Source organism: Pygoscelis adeliae, unplaced genomic scaffold, assembly GCF_000699105.1.
Source record: "Pygoscelis adeliae isolate BGI_AS28 unplaced genomic scaffold, ASM69910v1 Scaffold83, whole genome shotgun sequence".
Lineage (NCBI taxonomy): Eukaryota > Metazoa > Chordata > Aves > Sphenisciformes > Spheniscidae > Pygoscelis > Pygoscelis adeliae.
In genome coordinates, this window is record NW_008824467.1 from 484,152 (window position 1) to 504,745 (window position 20,594).

The 20,594-nt window shown below is 37.9% G+C and overlaps 1 protein-coding gene across 1 annotated transcript in view; it reads left to right on the top strand.

Moving 5' to 3' along the window:
* APC (adenomatous polyposis coli) overlaps nt 1-20,211 on the top strand; it is a 67,312-nt gene extending 47,101 nt beyond the window's left edge. Inside the window, 9 exon segments of the mRNA XM_009321086.1 lie at nt 1,832-1,930; nt 4,508-4,886; nt 6,086-6,181; nt 7,025-7,164; nt 8,621-8,698; nt 11,315-11,431; nt 12,109-12,323; nt 12,746-16,899; nt 16,902-20,211. Of these exon segments, the coding sequence (XP_009319361.1) occupies nt 1,832-1,930; nt 4,508-4,886; nt 6,086-6,181; nt 7,025-7,164; nt 8,621-8,698; nt 11,315-11,431; nt 12,109-12,323; nt 12,746-16,899; nt 16,902-19,312 (7,689 nt within the window). The 3' untranslated portion in view covers nt 19,313-20,211.
* The last annotated feature ends 383 nt before the right edge of the window (nt 20,212-20,594 follow it).

Below are 20,594 nucleotides of genomic sequence, written 5' to 3' on the forward strand. Positions count from 1 at the left end.
TGTTTCAGATCAGTCTCTAGGAGCCAGTAAGAAATGTAGTTACACTTCATTTGGGCATCCTGGCATTCTCCAAGTAGCAAGGCCACATGATGGCTTTGAAGAAAATAGTTATCTGAATTAAAGTTGATACAATTTGGGGGAAACAATAGGAAAATTATGCTATTTCTGTCCACACCATGGTGAATTTTAATAGGTAGTGCTCCAAACTTATGTCTTTTTTACCTTCTTGGATAAAACTATCATACTGAACCTAGTGTTGGAGAATTCTGGCATGTACATTATGTTGAACCTGTAATCCTCTGAATGTACTTTGAAGTCAAGATGATATGAAGGGATTGCTCAGTGTAAAAATCTGGGAATTCATTCCCATGTTCCTAGCACTGCAGATTATTTAAGTGAATAATTGAGAAATTACAATACAATTTTCATTCTAAACTTTAAGGTTTTGAATTTTTCCTATACTCAACAGAGAAAATAAGGGCTTGTTTACATAGGAAATATGTATTAGAATAAATTGTGTGAATTTCAATCATTCTAGTTATACTCTTTTAGCACAATACTTATTCTGGAGCATGCATGAAATGTTCTGGATTCAAATGGGAGAGTGTAATGAGTATAATAATGTGTGTTGAAATATTCCAGTATAACTAGAATTTTTTTCTGTCTAGACAAACACTACATGAATTTATTCCTACCTTTTACTAATAGTCACTTTCAACTTCAAATTTAAGGTGTTGAACTGTATGAACAGCAAATACTTGGAGAGGAATATTTTTCTTTCTTTATGGTGCACCTAGAAAAAAACACAGAAATTATCTGAAAGTGTCTTTCATACAGTTTTTTTCAGTGTGTTATATATTTTTATTGAAAAAACCTGATACTCCTTGATCCAGATAGCTTGAAGATGTTGTTTTGCAAATCAAGCTAGTAATTTCATGAACAGATTTTAGCTTTTGTAGAACATCAACAAAAGACTAGTGACTACCTCAGTAAAACAGTGTTCTGCTACTGAAGGTGTTCACTCTTCAAATGTATTTTTAAGTTCCCCAAAGTGAACGGGAAGGGAGGGACATAGTAAGGGAAACTTCACAGATAGGAAGCAGAGAAAAAGAAAGCAAGCAACAGCAAAGGAGGAAAAAGGCAAAGAGGGTGTGTGGGTGAAAGATGGTAAAAAAAGGAAAAACACAAATGCACAAAATGGATTAAAAGAGGGCAAAGATGCTAATAACTGGGTCTTGCTACTACAGGTAGGAGCATGCTATTTACAATAATTTCTAGGAAAATTACAACAAATAGTGTCAGCATTATTTTATAGCTTTTCATTAAAAAATGAAATAGATTCATCCACTCATAATTTGCTTTTGATATGGACAAATTCAAGTAGGGTTACTCCTTGTCCAGATGAATCTCTTTTTACTTGTCAGTTCTTGCATACCTGGTTGTGTTCTGAAGAAGTACAGACTTACTCCTATGCGCTACATAATCTGACATAAAAGTTGAGGCTGTTTTTTTCTCTCTGTAAAAATTATAATTCTGTTTGTTGCAAAGTCCACTTCTCCTCCTTCTTGGTGAAAACAGTGATTATAAAATAATTCCATTGAAAATACAACTCTATTGAGACTTAATTTGGAGGGAAAATGGTTAATAAAACCCAGTTTAACCGTGACCTCTAAGTTGCGTCAGGGCAGAGAGGAGCTAACTTAACAAAAGTAAGTTGACAGTTCACTGTTATCGATAATGATTTCATGATCCAGTGATGAAACTGAATTAGGCAATAGCTGTTTTTTCACTCAGACTTTGTTTTATACTGAATTGTTGTTTAAATTTGTAGGGTTCTGCTGCTCGAATGGACCACGAGACAGCCAGTGTCATGAGCTCTAGTAATAACTATTCTGTTCCTCGCAGACTGACAAGTCATCTGGGTACCAAGGTAACCGAAGATTACAAACCACAGGTCGCTAATGCTACATTTTTACTAATACAATAACCTCATTGTTTCTGCCAATAGTACTAATATTAGCTGAACGATCTATCCACACATAATGATTTTATGGAGTTAAAATTTTAGAATATTTTTTCAACTTCTAAAATATAAGCAGAGAAGTCCTTTTTTTTTACTTGTTGATGATCAGTTAAGAGTTGTTACAGTAACGAAAAAATGATTGCTAGAAATTACTAGAATATCTAAAAAGCTGGTGATGTTGATCCATGCTGAAAACTAACCCTTTTAAGAGCAGTTCTTCGAATACTTTTCAAGAGTCCAAAGCCACAAAACAGATGTAATTGCTAAGAAATGAAACAGACCAAAAAAAAAAAAAAAGTGTAAGCCCTTGTAAAATTGTGTAAGCCCTTCACAGTGATAAATGTCTGTTCACAAAAGACTGTGCTCAAAGTACATGTGCAGCATGAAAAGGGAGGGGAAGAAAAGGGCAAACCTGTAACACAAAATCGAGTTAATGAACCATTGGAGTTTATACTGCCTCTGGAATCGGCAGCAGTATGGATACTATTGGTGGTGTGCTGAGCGCAGCCTTCTGGGAAGCAGGGTCCATTAGCTTGACTTAGTATTAATTATGTTGGGCCTTAAAACAGTGTTATAATGTACAGTTCCCAAAAGCTGCAGACAACAGGAGAGCCCTTGAAGGCAGGGACAGGGACTGAGTCTGGAAGGATACAGGCAAAGAAATAGGTTCAACTGAGTGTGCTGTGGGGTAGGAAAAGCTTGACATTAGTGCATGAGAAGAAGGGAAAGTGGTAGAGAGTCTAAGTAGAGGAATGCATTTATAGATGCAGAAAGACATGTGTCTGTGGGCAGTGTGTGTATCCAAAGAGAGACAGACAGACAAATATTTTTTTAGTTTTTCCCATACTATATTTGCCACAACCTGGAGGCTGGATTTTGGTGGCTTCTTCAGCTTTGTTCTCTGACAAAAACTTTACCTTCCAAATCTAAACAACACTGGATTAAAGCTGCCACTTGAAATATCTGTCAAGAGGCATGCATAAAGCAGATTAAATTCACTCTCCTTTAAGAATCCAAGTGGTTTGTTTTAATGCTATATTTGATTTTTCCCAGACCAAGAAGATAGGATCTCCAAACCGGGATGCTAGGCTGTCATAAAATTGGCTCCAAGACTATTTCAGTGGATTTTGCATGTGATCATACAGTTTCACAGATTCTAAGATTTCTGTTGCTTCAGCAATCCTATAGTATTTAGAGAAGTACATGTTAACAGACTTCCTGCTTAGTCTACCCACTGCTGTCCAATTTTTTTATAACTTGCTATTAGTACTCATCTTCAGGCACATTAGAATTGTCTCTGAAGAAGCCAAATAAAATCATTCATTGGTCTGGTAACCAGTGCAAATACCTAGTTCTTAGTAGAAAACTTTGTCTAACAGTCCAAAGTCTCATTTCTTCCTTAATTGTTATATTCTAGAGAAACACACACACTGCTACTTTACAGTTCGCTTTGATAGTTTCTATGTGTTGTGCTTTGATTTTGAATGTTCCTGTTTATCTTGGCTTTAGGAGTTTGGAGTTTCTAGATAGTATCTAAAATCATCCTCTACATCCTGTTATTCTACTTGAAGAAACAAATGCATTTCTTGATCTAAATCTATTACTGAAGAAAACAGAATGGGAAAGACAAACCAAATAGTGCATTGACCACTGTATTACACGACAGCCAAGGGAATCCCTCAAAAATTGCTACTTTTAAATGAGAAATTTGGTTACTCCAAGTTAAATGTATAATGCTGGGTTTTCATGGCTTGATTTAATTTGACAAATGCTCAATATTTTATATATATTAAATGAGCATTTTTTTGCTTTACTGGTTTTATCCCTGTAAACTTGAAAAAGTGTTAATTTAATTCTTCAGTTTCGCATTTGCTGTAAATAACCTGGTCTATATGCAAGTCAGTCATCATAACAAAAAATGATTAATTTGAAATAGTTTTAAAGGAAAACTTAAATACATGGATGTAAGATTCCTTTTAGCACAATGTAAATTAAAAATTCATGTAATCATTCTTATTCTTTGTCTAGAATAATTGTATTTAATGCCATATAACAAATAGTTTTTCATCTATTTGTTATTTCATCTGAAGGGCATCTTTACATGGAAGTGTGATTCATACAGAGCATATTTTTTTGAGACAGAATTAATTTTAAATAGATTTTAAATTTCTCAAACACTTTCATTAGTATGTTTATTTAACCTTTTTGTACAATGGAAATTTAGACATCTTTGCCATTGGTCTTGTAGATTAATACAGTTACATACAGCTACCACCCACTTCTTTTAGCCATTTAACCACTAAGTGAAATTTGTTAAGATTATGAATGTTGAAGTAGTAATAGTACTTAATTATTTCCAAATAGCACAACTTTTTTCACTATTAAATAAGGGTTTTTTGCTCACGTGTACCATTCAAATCTCATTTTAATTTAATTTAGTATGTATTTTTTAAATGTAACTTTTTAAAATCATTTGACCTGCAGGTGGAAATGGTGTATTCATTATTATCAATGCTTGGTACTCATGATAAAGATGACATGTCAAGAACACTGCTAGCAATGTCTAGCTCCCAAGACAGCTGCATAGCCATGCGTCAGTCTGGATGTCTTCCTCTCCTCATCCAGCTTTTACATGGCAACGATAAAGACTCTGTCTTGTTAGGAAACTCTCGTGGTAGTAAAGAGGCCCGTGCCAGAGCCAGCGCAGCACTGCATAACATCATTCACTCCCAGCCTGATGATAAGCGAGGCAGACGGGAAATCCGCGTGCTCCATCTTTTGGAGCAGATCCGTGCTTACTGTGAAACGTGTTGGGAATGGCAGGAAGCACATGAACAAGGCATGGACCAAGACAAAAACCCAAGTAGGTTCTGCAAGCCATATAAAAGTGTTTCAAGGATATATTGAAAACAGTGAATTTACGGCACATACAATTTTAATCTGACTTCTCATTGAATGTATGTGAGTTTTATTATATGTATGTGTGTGTGCATGTGTGTATGTATATTTTTTTAAGTTGAGGTAGTGTTAGGAAATAGTATCTATTACAGATATGATACCCCATTTATAAACTTGTTATTTAAATCATACCTTGGTGTGGTTTCCAGATAATAATTCTAGTGTTTCATATTAATAATCTGTAAATTAATATTGAATATGTACTCATTCTATTTTACATTTTAATGGATAAAGAAACATATCTAAATAAATAATCCCAAATTGCTTTTCGTGCAGATGTATTCAGGAGATAGCACATTTCTTTTAGGAGAGGGACAGAAAGAAAAAATTTTTTAATCTCAATCTATTCAATATAATATGAACCATTATTTATAACGTTGGGTGTAAGAAATATTTCAGTATTAAAATACGAGAGAAGTGACAGTGTAAGTGAATAGGAGTTTTCTCAGGGAACAGATAAGAAAAATATTTAACCTTCCGGATTGCTTAGCTGCTTTTCTGAATCGAGGCTATTTTCTAAATACAGGCTGTAGGTGACTATGACAGAAGTACTGCTGAAATCAGTGAGCTGTGTCGTGGGTGTTGGAGTTCACTGCAAGAACCATTTAGCAGGAGTGGGGCTCCCAACAAGATGCACCAATGCCATTTGTGCATTAGCCAGAATCTAGCTCACAAAATTATGAATTTAAAAACTTCTTGGTTATGAAACAAAGGGTTTAATTAACCATTCATAAGGACATAGCAACCAACGAAACAGCTTCATGTTAGGTGGTGTATTATTTTAATGCCACCAGAATATTTAACCTTATTGATTTGACTAAGATTATTAATTTTTAAAAGTACTAAGATTTTTTTTTTGTTATTTCTCACTTAATACATATATTCAGGATTCTCTCTAATTTCTTTTTCAGCATCAAATATATTTCTAGAACACACATTTGTTAGTAAGAGTCTAACTAACTGTCTGTCTGTGGGATACTGGGAAGATACAAACCCTGAACAAAACTGCAATTGACTTACCTTAAGATTAGATTCGCTTTGGAAAACTTATGATCTAGACAAAATTACCTAGGAAATACTAACTGTTACCTATTTCTGGATCAGTGCCTGCTCCAGTGGATCATCAAATCTGTCCCGCAGTGTGTGTTTTGATGAAACTTTCATTTGATGAAGAACACAGGCATGCAATGAATGAGCTTGGTAAGACCAAATGTATTTCTCTAACTTCCTTTGAGAAGCTTGCTGGAAACGCTGACACTCCTTGAGTACCTCGCTGGATATATGGCTTTTTTTACTACTAGTTTAAACAGATCATCAGTTCATTTGTGTCAGTTGTTGCCCTCTAAGTGATGAATACAGTTTAAATTAACGAGACCATTTCCCAGTGGATAAATTATTATGTCAGTTACTCTCTTTTCTGGCATGAATTGTGAATTTTGGAAGAGTATTATTATTATGGAAATATTTGCAATTTTAGAAGTATTGGACTTACAATGGAGACTGCTTTCCAGGGTGGAAGGTTTTTTGTTGGTGTTCCGTTTTGTTTTGTCATGAGTTGGTTCCTGTTTAACAGCCCAAATTTTTTAGTCCATGCTCAGTAAATTCTGTGCATGCAATTTTCCTTGATTTGCCACTTTTCATTATCAATGAAAATATTCTATGTATTTTTCTCATAAAATAACATTCAGTGATAATAAGTAATTTTCAGATCTACTAAATAGCCTTTTATGTAACTGGTGCGAGTTCATCGGTCAAACATGATTTTGGCTGGGTGGAATTAAAAGATGAGCGTGCTTCTTACTTCCTCATAATTCCTCCTGTTCCCATTTTCCCCTGAGACCTCAATGTCAAGCTATCATACCTTTCAGCTGCTGCTAAGCACAGGATGCAACAATTTATTTACCTTTCTGAGCCTTCTGGTTTTCAGATGTTTGAGATTTGTTCCATACGTATAAATGCAACTTGCTCCTTGGTATATATGTACTGTACTTGTGATATTAGAGAACAGATAATATTTATTTTCTTATTTGTTTGTTTTTAAAGGAGGTTTGCAGGCCATTGCTGAACTGTTGCAAGTGGATTGTGAAATGTACGGACTTACAAATGATCACTACAGTGTTACCTTAAGGAGGTATGCTGGAATGGCTCTGACAAACTTGACTTTTGGAGATGTGGCAAACAAGGTAAGAGTAGAATTTTAAACATGCAGTAATTTCGGTTCATAGCTATGTTTGGATTGTAGTTCTCAAGACAGGTGATGAAAATCTCCAGGATAGGATATTGAGTTTGAGCTCAAGACAGAAGTTCAAAACACCTCTGTCATTCCATCCTGTTCCTGACTGAGAGCACCACAAACTGAATGTTGTATCATCCAAGTATAGTATCAACTCTCAAATTAAATCACTTTTAATTTATCACCAAAAGTGAGGTTTTTATCTACTGGCTTAATTTTTTTTATAAGCCTTAGATTAGTATAGCACATAATGATTATGGACCAATGATTACAGTTAGTGACTGATTTTTCTGAGGATGTCGAACTAAAGCTGCTAATAGAGTCAGATTTTGTAAAGTTGTCAGATATTTAACAATACTATTACTGTCTGATGAAATTTTGCAAACCTCTTGAGGCTGGAGCTTGCTTTTAAATATTTGGAGCGCATCTGGCTCATAATGGACAGTACTTCGTATTATTATAAGAGAAAATAGGTTCCCTAATTTCTGACAAGGACCTTGCTTTCAAAAGATAGAAAGTTTCAATAATTTCTTGCCCCAGAGTTTGCCAAGCTATGGATCTTAAAATAACTTCATACTGAGGAGACTTTTATCTTTCTGCTCTAGAGGAAGACATTTCAGGAGTGAATGGAAATAACAGGCTTCATGTAACTCGCTTTTTGTTCCAAGTTTTAGACAAGAGTAAAGCATAAATCCTTGCTGCAAATGAATTGCTTCACAAAATATTGTCTCTTTACATTATCCAGTCAGTAACTGCTGGATGGCTGCAGTTACAGGGATTATAGCATAAACTGAACTACTCAGAGATGTAAATGTAAATGCTGTCCAGCTGATGAGTAGCACAGTTTTAACACATACTTTGGTTTTGAATAATTTTTAATTGTGCTTTGTCACAATTTCCCACGTAAGCCTTACAGTTTTTCAATTGCTATTGTATTCTTAAAAAGTTGTTCTTCAAATGTCAGAAATGTTGTTAAATTTGTGCCAGTTTTAAATATTCGTATTATTTTTCATACTATGTTTATTTGAAAGAAAAATATATGATCGTGAGACTCAATAGACAGTAGGTAACAACACGTTGCGAGCTCACAGGTGATTTTTATCTGGTGCATCATAAAGAAGGCTTCTAAGGTAATAAAGTTCCAGATCAAGTCCTAAGCCTGTTGTAAAAAATACAGAATTTAGCATAATTTTACCACTTCCGTATTCTCCAGAATAGAAACTGATAGTTACGCTTAACTTTTTAGTAATGGTAAACCAAATACTTATTGTTGGCAACATACTTTCCTAAGCTTTTATTGAACTTCAGATATCATTAGCTTAAAATATCAAAACATTGTGCAGAAGCAAGCCACCTAACCTGTCATTTAATACTATTCACTTTCTTTTTTTTCTGATTCCTAACAGGCTACATTATGTTCTATGAAGGGCTGCATGAGAGCTCTTGTAGCCCAACTGAAGTCTGAAAGTGAAGACTTACAGCAGGTAACGTCCTTTTGAGATGAAATATTTCTTTAGCTTGGACATTTCCATCACTTTGCATCTCATGAATTTCCTTGCATTGTATTAAAATACTGTATTTCTGTTCTTGTTTCCTAATGTTTACCTTCCTTCTACTCATTCAGCCTCGCCACCAGTTATTTTTATACTTGAATTCTGTCATCTTCATGAAGTTTCCAGTGTGCTGTCCATAGCCAGCCTTCTCTTTTTTAATTAGGCTCTCTCTTTGAAATATGCTTCATTCATCCCAGCCTGATTTTTTTTTTTAATTGTTGTTCTTATGTTTCTTGTCTGCCTTAACTTTGATGCAAAGTTTGTACCTGTACTCATTCCACAAATTATGAAGTACAACTTTCTTCCTGTAAAAATGCTTAACTGTGGTTCATGTTCTGTTTTATTTTACCAAAGCACATATAACACATGGGCTATAAAACTCACTTTTATGACCCTGACCTGTTAGTGGAAGTCCAGTTTTAAAGATAAGTTTAGCAATCTTAGATTCACTAATTTAGTTTACTAGTGATGGTGCTAATGGACTGGGATTACCGGGAGGGTTAATACAGTGTTGTGGCTCCTCCTACAGTTGCAGCCAAGTAAGTCATAGGGGAATAATAGAGGAGGAAGCTGTATTTCAAGAGAATCTGCATTTGACTTGACAAGTCATACATAACTACTCATGACACCAGCACCTCCCAAAGAAGCTTTCTAAGTATGAGCAAAGTGTTCGGTGTGACACCTGAGTGTCTCTTGCAGTGGCTCCTGCTGTGTAAAGAAAACAGCCTGAAAATAGTCTTTAGCAAGTGCTTAGAGTGATCCTGAGAGTTGAGAGTGCAGAACTGTTCTTCATTGGTATGGAACTTGTTTAAAATTATTAAATATTAAGTTATAATCCATTTTAATGAATATACACTGTAAACCAACTGGAACTGCTTTTGGAGAGGAAAACCCTGTTTTCCTTGCAGTTTGAGTGAATCATCAGGTAAAAGAAAAATTTTAAGTAAAATTGACTTTATCTCTTAAAGCACTGTTCACAAAAAATTTTCTCCAGTAGAGGAGCTAGCTAGTTACGATTGAGAAAATAATTAGAATTACAGTAGAGGTTATCGGGTAAACTCTCTGATTTGGTATTAGGGCAGATACTAAGTATATTTAGTATTCTTGAAAAGGAAGTCACAGACACATGGGCCCTCTGACCTGTGGTGTGTCTCCAGCCACTGTCATGTAGTCCCCCATACACACACATGCACACAGAGCAGGAAGTCCCTCACTCAGGAGAAGTTAGAAATGGGATTTAGTAAGAATATGGGACGGACTGTGCTCGTCAGGCAAAGGGCATGGCCAGACAAGCATATCAGCCAGCCGACTGTTTAGATGCAACTGTGCCTTTCTGTCCCTTATCCATGTGTTTTCCCATGCTTGTACCTCCCCGAATCACCTAGATCCATCCTTTTTCCTGCCTTTGGAACCTTTGGGTCCTCCCATCCCATAATAAGTCTTCTACAGTCCCAGAATGCTCTTCCCCTGGATCCCATAAAGTATCCCACATCCGTAGGCCAGGACTTCTGGACTGACCTGCCTCAGTCCAAAAGGTGCAGAGAGCTGCTCCCATTGACTTCCCTGAACGGGTGTCACGCCTGGGCCATGGGGCTGCGGGTCCCCTGGGAGAGCCCTGGAAGAGCCCGGGCAGGGTGCCCCCTCCTCTGAGCCCTTGGTTTGGGTTGCCGTCTGCCTTTGGGCCCTGCGCTCCTCTGGCGTGTTGAGATGGGCCTCTGATGGGCTGATGGCTCCTGTGGTGGGCCTGGGAGCAGCCAGGGCAGGGTATTACAGAGGCATCTGCCACTGCCTCCCTGCGCTCCCTTGTGGGTGTGAGCAGGGGAGCATTCATCACATAATCTAACAAGCTTATGCACTTCTGTGACAATGAGAACATCCATAGGTAAAAGTTTTCTATCAAATATACTTCATGAGGGATATACATGCTTACTGCAGCCCATAAATGGATGGAGTTTAACATGTAATGACTGTCCACTATAGTGACAGTCTATCTCTGTCTAGCTGCTGCCAAGGACATAGGCTGAATGGCTACTCATCTTCTGTAGATAACTCTTCTGATTGCAAAAGAGGCAGTGTATTTTTAAAAGACTTTAAAGAGCTTTATAAACATTAATCAAAGTAATCATACCGTCTGAGAGACAGGCAAGTGTTACTGTTCTATTTTACAAGCAGAACAGGGGAGTAAAAGATGATACAAATCTCTCTTGAGATTATGTAAGTTTAGTTCAGACATCAGAGTAGAGCACAAATGTGAATTTTTGGACCGATTTTTCAACCAGTGTGGAAAGCAGGGAACCTGATTTCAAATCTTTGTTTTAGGTACACACACACAAAAGCCATACCTTTGATGAAACTCATACTGAAATGTTAGAACAGTCTAGCAGGCAACACAACAAAAAGCAGGTTTTAGCAAAGGGCTGGTTCAGTAGCTGAACATGACTGCTGTTAATTAATCCATAGCATTCCAGAAATCCAGGAGGAAAGTCTGATAACCTGCTAAAGAAGTACCTCTATTGAGATACATTATTTTTCTTTCATGTTTTGCAGGTCATTGCAAGTGTGTTGAGGAACTTGTCCTGGCGAGCTGATGTAAACAGTAAAAAGACTCTGAGAGAAGTTGGAAGTGTGAAAGCATTGATGGAATGTGCTTTAGAAGTTAAGAAGGTATTCTGTGTAAATGATTGAGATAAATTTTGGAGAGATTGCATTTATTTTACACAAAACACAAGTATTGTTGTCCTTTTTGATAAAAGCAGTTGGTCAGATATTTGGGGTGTTCTAGGTACCTTGCTTTGAAGAAGAGAGTTGCTTTGAGTTAACATGGCAGCAGACCACAATGTAGTAATGACATCTCAAAACTGCTAATATTTCTGTAATTTTATTTATGAGGGTTGACAGCTTTTGCTCTTCAGTTTCATGAGCTGTGCTGTTGCAATAGCCTTCTTTATAATTTTGCAATTTAATAAAACCTCTTTCGAATAGATAACTACCACTTCTGTAGTTTTCTTGATATATTTTTGGTATCCAGACAGGATTATATTCCATCCCAGATTCCCCTGCCAGTTAGTCTTCAAGCCATTTTTACTATTACGGCAGCTAACAAGTATTGTGGCATGTATTTCTGAAAACTTTGGGGCAAGCAATACCAAATCCATAGCTGAAGGAAGGAGAGAAGTGAACAAAAGTATTTACGTGAGCACTGCGGCCTGAATCTAGCTTACCAGCCCAGAAAGCAGAAATTGGAATATACATAACTCCTTGAAGCTAACTTACATATTTCTGAGAACTTGTGATCAATAGTTGAAAACTTCTCTAATTCTGCCATTTTGTTATTTTCCCAGGAATCCACCCTAAAAAGTGTTCTGAGTGCCTTATGGAATTTGTCAGCACACTGTACTGAGAACAAAGCTGATATATGTGCTGTTGATGGTGCTCTTGCATTTCTAGTCGGCACACTGACATACCGGAGCCAAACAAACACTTTAGCCATCATAGAAAGTGGAGGAGGAATATTAAGAAATGTTTCTAGCTTAATTGCTACTAATGAGGACCATAGGTGGGTATACTTTTTCTGAAAATCTTTAGCAGTTCCACATGTATATTTAGTAGACAGTTTCTATGACTGAGTCTTAATATGAATGCATATATTAAGTATAGTAATTAAGAACAGTTAATTTTTAATGCACTTGATAAGGCAAGTATTTCACTTACGTAACAGGAATATGCAAACAGATTAATACCTGCTGCTTGCTAATGATGAACTGTACTAAAAGGTAACTATTCATATTTATGATAGGATTTGATTAGCATTCAGATGAAAACTAGAGGAAATAGGAGATAAATTTGCACTGGTGAATTCATGGTTATCCTTTCTAAGGGCAAAACTTGCCTCTAGCATAATAGGTTTTTGTTTTGCTTTGTCTCTTATCCTTTTGAAATGCCACTTACTGATGTTTGTTTTCAATTACTCAACACCAGGCAAATCTTGCGAGAGAACAGCTGCTTACAAACTTTATTACAACACTTGAAGTCACACAGTTTGACAATAGTCAGTAATGCATGTGGGACCCTGTGGAATCTTTCTGCACGAAATGCGAAGGATCAGGAGGCGCTGTGGGACATGGGAGCAGTCAGCATGCTGAAAAATCTCATTCACTCAAAACACAAAATGATAGCCATGGGTAGTGCTGCGGCTCTAAGAAACCTCATGGCAAACAGGCCAGCAAAATATAAGGATGCCAACATTATGTCTCCAGGATCAAGCTTACCATCTCTTCATGTCAGAAAACAAAAGGCACTGGAAGCGGAATTAGATGCTCAGCATTTATCAGAGACTTTTGACAACATTGATAATTTAAGCCCAAAAGCATCTCACCGTAATAAGCAGAGACATAAGCAAAATATATACAGTGAGTATGTCTTGGACTCCAGTCGGCATGATGATGGTATATGCAGATCAGAGAGTTTTAATGCTGGTAATATGACTGTACTTTCACCGTATTTAAATACTACAGTATTGCCTGGCTCCTCCTCTTCCAGTAGAGGAAACATAGAGAATTCTCGATCTGAGAAAGACAGAAGTCTTGACAGGGATCGAGCAGTAGGTTTAAATACCTACCATCCAGCTGCAGAGAATACTGGGAACTCCTCTAAGAGAATAGGAATGCAGATTTCTACTGCTGCAGCTCAGATTGCCAAAGTTATGGAAGAAGTCACAAGCATGCATATTCCACAAGAAGACAGAAGTTCTGGTTCCACTTCTGAAATGCACTGTTTGACAGAAGACAGAAATGCCCCGAGGAGATCAGCCACTGCCCATACTCACTCAAATACATACTTCCCTAAATCTGAGAATTCAAACAGGACATGTCCTGTGCCTTACACAAAAATGGAATACAAGAGAGCATCAAATGATAGTTTAAATAGTGTCAGCAGCAGTGATGGCTATGGTAAAAGAGGCCAAATGAAACCTTCCATTGAATCTTACTCCGAAGATGATGAAAGTAAATTTTGTAGTTATGGTCAATATCCAGCCGACTTGGCACATAAGATTCATAGTGCAAATCATATGGATGACAATGATGGAGAGCTAGACACTCCTATTAATTACAGTCTTAAATACTCAGATGAACAGTTAAATTCTGGAAGGCAAAGTCCCTCTCAGAATGAAAGATGGGCAAGGCCTAAGCATATAATAGATGATGAAATTAAGCAAAATGAACAAAGGCAGTCAAGGAGCCAAAATGCAACCTACCCCGTGTACACTGAAAGTGGAGATGATAAACACATGAAATATCAGTCACCTTTTGGACAGCAAGAGTGCGTTTCTTCCTTTAGATCAAGAGGATCCAGTGGTTCAGATCAGAACAGAGTAGGCTCAACTCTTGGAATGAATCAGAAGGTAAACCAGTCCTTGTGCCAGGTTGATGATTATGATGATGATAAGCCAACCAACTATAGTGAACGTTACTCTGAGGAGGAACAACATGAAGAGGAAGACAGACCAACTAATTATAGCATAAAGTACAATGAAGAGGAACATCATGTCGATCAGCCTATTGATTATAGTTTAAAATACTCAACAGAAGTTCCTCCTCCTTCTCAGAAGCCATCTTTTACTTTTTCAAAGACTTCTTCAGTGCAAAGCACTAAAACTGACCATATTTCCTCAAGCAGTGGGAACACATCAGCCCCCTCAGCTGGTTCAAAGAGACAGAATCAGCTTCACCCAAATTCTGCACAGAGCAGAGGTGGTCATGCGCAAAAGACTGCCTCCTGTAAAACTCCCTCTATTAATCAGGAAACTATACAAACTTACTGTGTGGAAGATACCCCAATATGTTTTTCAAGGTGTAGCTCTTTGTCATCTTTGTCATCAGCTGAAGATGAAATAGGACGTGATCAATCCACACGTGTGACAGATGCTAATAACACACTACAGATAGCAGAACTAAAGGAAAACAGTGGGGCTCTATCTACAGAAGGTGCAGTAAGTGAAATCACATCAACATCACAACACATCAGAACTAAATCAAACAGACTTCAGACTTCTAGCTTGTCTCCTTCTGATTCCTCTAGACATAAAGCTGTTGAATTTTCTTCAGGTGCCAAATCTCCTTCAAAGAGTGGTGCACAGACTCCTAAAAGCCCACCAGAACATTATGTGCAGGAAACACCACTCATGTTCAGCAGATGTACTTCTGTAAGTTCCCTGGATAGTTTTGAAAGCCGTTCAATTGCTAGTTCAGTTCAAAGTGAGCCTTGCAGTGGAATGGTAAGTGGTATTATAAGTCCCAGTGACCTTCCAGACAGCCCAGGACAAACAATGCCTCCAAGCAGAAGTAAAACACCACCCCCTGCTCAAGGAGTTCAAGTAAAAAGAGATGTAGCTAAAGGTAAAGTACCTAGTGCGGAAAAGAGAGAGCCTGGTCCTAGACAGGCAGCTGTAAATGCAGCTGTTCAAAGAGTTCAGGTACTGCCAGATGCTGATACACTATTACATTTTGCCACAGAAAGCACACCAGATGGGTTTTCTTGCTCTTCTAGCCTGAGTGCTCTAAGTCTTGATGAGCCGTTTATACAGAAAGATGTAGAGTTAAGAATAATGCCTCCGGTTCATGAAAATGAACATGGAAATGAAGCAGAACCTGAACAGTCAGATGATACAAAGGATAACCAAGAGAAGAAAGCAGAGAAGCCTACTGAGGCAGAAAAAGACATTCTGGATGATTCTGATGATGATGATATTGAAATACTGGAAGCATGTATTATTTCTGCAATGCCAACAAAGTCTTCACGTAAAGCCAAAAAGCCTTCTCAAGCATCTGCTCCGAAAATACCTCCTCCTGTAGCCAGAAAGCCCAGCCAGTTGCCAGTTTACAAACTTTTGCCTTCACAAAGCAGATTGCAATCCCAAAAGCATGTGAGTTTTACACCGGGAGACGATATGCCACGGGTATATTGTGTTGAGGGTACACCAATAAATTTTTCAACAGCTACATCTCTGAGTGATCTCACAATAGAATCGCCCCCGAGTGAGTTGGCCAATGTAGACGGTGTGGGTACGGGAGCAGAGTCAGGGGAATTTGAAAAGCGAGACACCATTCCAACAGAAGGTAGAAGTACCGATGACTCTCAGAGAGCAAAAAGCTCAACTGTGACTCCCCCAGGCCTGGATGATGACAAAACAGAAGAAGGTGATATTCTGGCTGAATGCATTAACTCAGCTATGCCAAAAGGAAAAAGTCACAAACCTTTCAGAGTGAAGAAGATAATGGATCAAATTCAACAAGCATCTTCATCTCTAAGTAATAAAAACCAACCAGAAGGTGAGAAAAAGAAGCCAACATCACCAGTAAAGCCTGTTCCCCAAAATAATGAATACAGAGCACGTATAAGAAAAACCACAGAGCCTAAAAGCAATATTAATAATGAAAGAAGCTATCCAGAGAACAGAGACGCAAAGAAACAGAATCTTAAAAATAATTCGAGAGATTTTAATGACAAATTGCCAAATAATGAAGAGCGTGTAAGAGGAAGCTTTGCATTTGATTCCCCTCATCATTACACACCTATTGAGGGAACTCCTTACTGTTTTTCACGGAATGATTCCCTAAGTTCTTTAGATTTTGATGATGATGATGTTGACCTTTCAAGGGAGAAGGCAGAATTAAGAAAAGGAAAAGAAGCAAAGGAAACAGAAACTAAAGACTGCACTAATCCAGAACAGTCTTCAAATCAGCAACCAAGTAACAGAACACAAGTTTGTCAAAAACACCCAACAGGCAGAAGCCAGCCTAAAACTTTTTCTCAATCAACTAAAGATATTCCAGACAGAGGAGCAGCTACAGATGAGAAAATGCAGAATTTTGCTATAGAAAACACACCTGTTTGTTTTTCTCGCAATTCATCTCTTAGTTCCCTCAGTGATATCGATCAAGAAAACAATAACAACAAAGAAGGGGAACCTGCAAAATGTACTGAGGCTCCTGATTCACAGATGGAATCAAACAGACCACAGACTTCTGGTTATGCACCTAAATCATTTCATGTTGAAGATACTCCTGTATGTTTCTCTAGAAATAGCTCTCTGAGTTCTCTTAGTATTGACTCAGAAGATGATCTGTTGCAGGAATGATTAGCTCTGCTATGCCTAAAAAGAAAAGACCCTCAAGAATAAAGAGTGAAAGTGAAAAAAATAATTCCAGAAATACAGGTGGTATATTGGCAGAAGATTTAACACTGGATTTGAGAGAGATACAGAGGCCGGATTCAGAACATGGTTTCTCACCTGATTCAGAGAACTTTGATTGGAAAGCTATACAAGAAGGTGCAAATTCTATAGTCAGTAGCTTGCATCAAGCTGCGGCTGCTGCATCGCTGTCTAGACAAGCTTCATCAGACTCTGATTCTATCCTTTCATTAAAATCTGGTATTTCTCTAGGGTCACCATTTCATCTTACCCCAGACCAAGAAGAAAAACCTTTCACTAGTAATAAAGGTCCAAGAATTCTTAAGCCAGGAGAGAAGAGTACACTGGAATCTAAAAAAGTAGAATCTGAAAGTAGGGGAATCAAAGGAGGGAAGAAAGTGTATAAAAGTATAATTACAGGAAAAGCTCGCTCCAATTCAGAAGTTTCAAGCCAGCTGAAGCAACCACAACAGACAAGTGTGCCTTCAATTTCACGTGGTAGGACAATGATCCATATTCCAGGAGTTCGAAATAGTTCTTCAAGTACTAGTCCTGTTTCCAAAAAAGGTCCCCCACTCAAAAACACGAACTCCAAGAGTCCCAGTGAAGGCCAAAGTTTGACTAGTTCTCCAAGAGGAGTCAAGTCATCAGTGAAACCTGAGCCAGCTCCTGTAACCAGGCAACCATCAGGGTTGAACCAGAGTGGATCAAGTAAAGGACCTTCTAGATCAGGATCTAGAGACTCCACTCCTTCTAGACCTCAACAGCAGCCGTTAAGTAGGCCTCTGCAGTCTCCTGGCCGAAACTCAATCTCCCCAGGAAGAAATGGTATAAGTCCTCCCAACAAACTGTCTCAGTTGCCAAGGACGTCATCTCCTAGCACAGCTTCAACTAAATCTTCAAGTTCAGGTAGAATGTCATATACATCACCAGGCAGGCAGATGAGCCAGCAAAACCTTACAAAGCAAACTGCCTTACCTAAGAGTACCAGTAGCATTCCACGAAGTGAGTCTGCTTCGAAAGGGTTAAACCAAGCTCTCAGCAGTGGTGGATCAAACAAGAAGACTGAACTATCCAGAATGTCATCCACAAAATCTAGTGGAAGTGAATCTGACAGATCCGAGAGACCTGTTCTCGTTCGTCAGTCAACTTTTATTAAAGAAGCTCCGAGCCCAACTCTAAGACGGAAGTTAGAAGAGTCAGCTTCATTTGAATCTCTGTCTCCTTCCAGGCCGGATTCTCCCACAAGGTCCCAACTACAGACCCCAGTTTTAAGTCCATCTCTTCCTGATATGTCTTTATCTACTCATTCAACTGCCCAGACAAGTGGTTGGCGAAAATTACCCCCTAATCTGAGCCCTTCTGTAGAATATGATGGGAGACCAGCAAAACGTCATGATATAGCTCGTTCTCATTCCGAGAGTCCATCTAGATTGCCGATCAATAGATCGGGAACGTGGAAGCGTGAGCATAGTAAGCATTCCTCGTCACTTCCTCGTGTAAGCACTTGGCGAAGAACTGGAAGTTCCTCCTCAATTCTGTCAGCTTCTTCAGAATCCAGTGAAAAGGCAAAAAGTGAAGATGAAAAGCAGCATGGAAGTTCTCTTTCTGGCCACAAGCAAAGTAAAGAAAGCCAAGCACCAGCAAAAGGTACTTGGAGAAAAATAAAAGAAAACGAAATTCCTCAGATAATGAATGATCCTCAGCATTCTTCCCCGGGCGCCACAAATGGCTCTGATTCCAAAACTCTCATCTATCAGATGGCACCAGCTGTCTCTAAGACAGAGGACGTGTGGGTGAGGATAGAGGACTGCCCAATTAACAATCCTCGATCTGGAAGGTCACCAACTGGAAATACTCCCCCTGTTATTGACAGTGTTTCAGAGAAAGGGAGTGTGAATGGTAAAGATTCTAAAGAGATTCAAGAAAAACAAATCCCAGGGAATGGAGGTGTTCCTGTTCGTACCATTGGTTTAGAAAACCGTCTGAACTCTTTCTTTCAGATAGACAGTCCAGACAAGAAAGGCACTGAAACAAAGCCTCTGCAGAATAATTCTGTTCCTGCACCGGAAAATAATGAAAGTACTGTAAGTGAGCGTACACCATTCAGTTCCAGTAGCTCAAGCAAACATAGCTCCCCCATTGGTGCTGTTGCAGCAAGAGTGACTCCTTTCAACTACAACCCAAGCCGCAGGAAGAGTAGTGTGGACAATAGTTCTGCTCGGCCATCGCAAATACCAACACCAGTAAATAACAGCACGAAGAAACGTGACTCGAAGTCTGAAAATCCAGACTCCAGTGGAACTCAGAGTCCTAAACGTCACTCTGGCTCCTACCTGGTAACTTCTGTTTAAGTGCAACAAAAAATAAATAAAACTGATGTATTATATACAGCAGCTATTTAGAAATTTTGTTTCAAATGAAACTTTAAAAGATTGGGGATTGATTTTTTTTGTTGTTTTTATTTGTTGTAAATAGGTTTGATTCTTGTTAGAGGGTCCTTGTTCTGGAAGCCATATTTGATAGTATACTTCGTCTTCACTGGTAATATTTTGGAGGAATACCTGATTGACAGTTTGGAATAAAATTGCTAATGCAAGTATATTTGTACAGTATGTTTAACAAGTATTTAATTAGCATCCCATCCCATAATCCTTTAAATATTGCTTGTCGTTGAAATCATGGAACATTGCAGATAGAGATGATACAGTCATATTGCTTTATCAATCATTTCTAGATTACAGACTGACTAACCTATATCAGGGAAGAATTGGTATTATTTATGCAAAAAAGTATACTCAGTTTTAGTATTTGTGAGTCCATCTAACCCAATAATTAATCATGTGGCTGTGAAATTCACAGTAATATGGTTTCTGCTGAACAAGCTTTCCCAGCCTGCTTTTCTGCATGAATGGAACTGATGGTTCATTTTCTGAAGTAATGATTAACATTTCTGTGGTCACATAATGTGCATAGATAGTTATGGTGTAACAATTTACACTTCCTTTGTGCTCTGCAAAAAGAAAAAAAAAAAAAGAAAAACTGTGTAACTGTACTGTAAAACCTTGAACAAAATTATTTTACCTGAATTAGATTTTATCTTAAAGTAGGTAGAATTTTTTTGCTATGCTGTAACTTGTTGTATATTCTGGTATTTGAGGTGAGATGGCTGCTCTTTTATTAATGAGACATAGGTGATGTCTCAACAGAGACTAAAATGAACATTTCAGAATAAATTATTACTATATGTAAATTGTGTGTGTTACTTCTGCATTACATAAAAATACAGTATTTTATTTTGAGATGTCACCATATGATGTGTTGTATAATGCACTTACACTTAAGGCCTGATCCAGCAGAATCTTGCACCTCCAATCTTTATCACTGACAAATGGCTGTTGTAGGATGCTTGTAACAGTTGCAGGATCATGCCCTAGGTCTTCTGTAATATATTTGTAATTGAGACAGTTTCACACATCTCAGGTGCATAACAAGGCTAAAGGCAGGGTATTTCCAGTAGCCAAGCAGTATAATTGTTTTCATGACTGCAAGCCTGAAACAATACTGTATGTATAAAAATAATATTTGTAAAACAAATGATTTTTTTAATTGGGGGAATAATGTAGAATGTGAAAT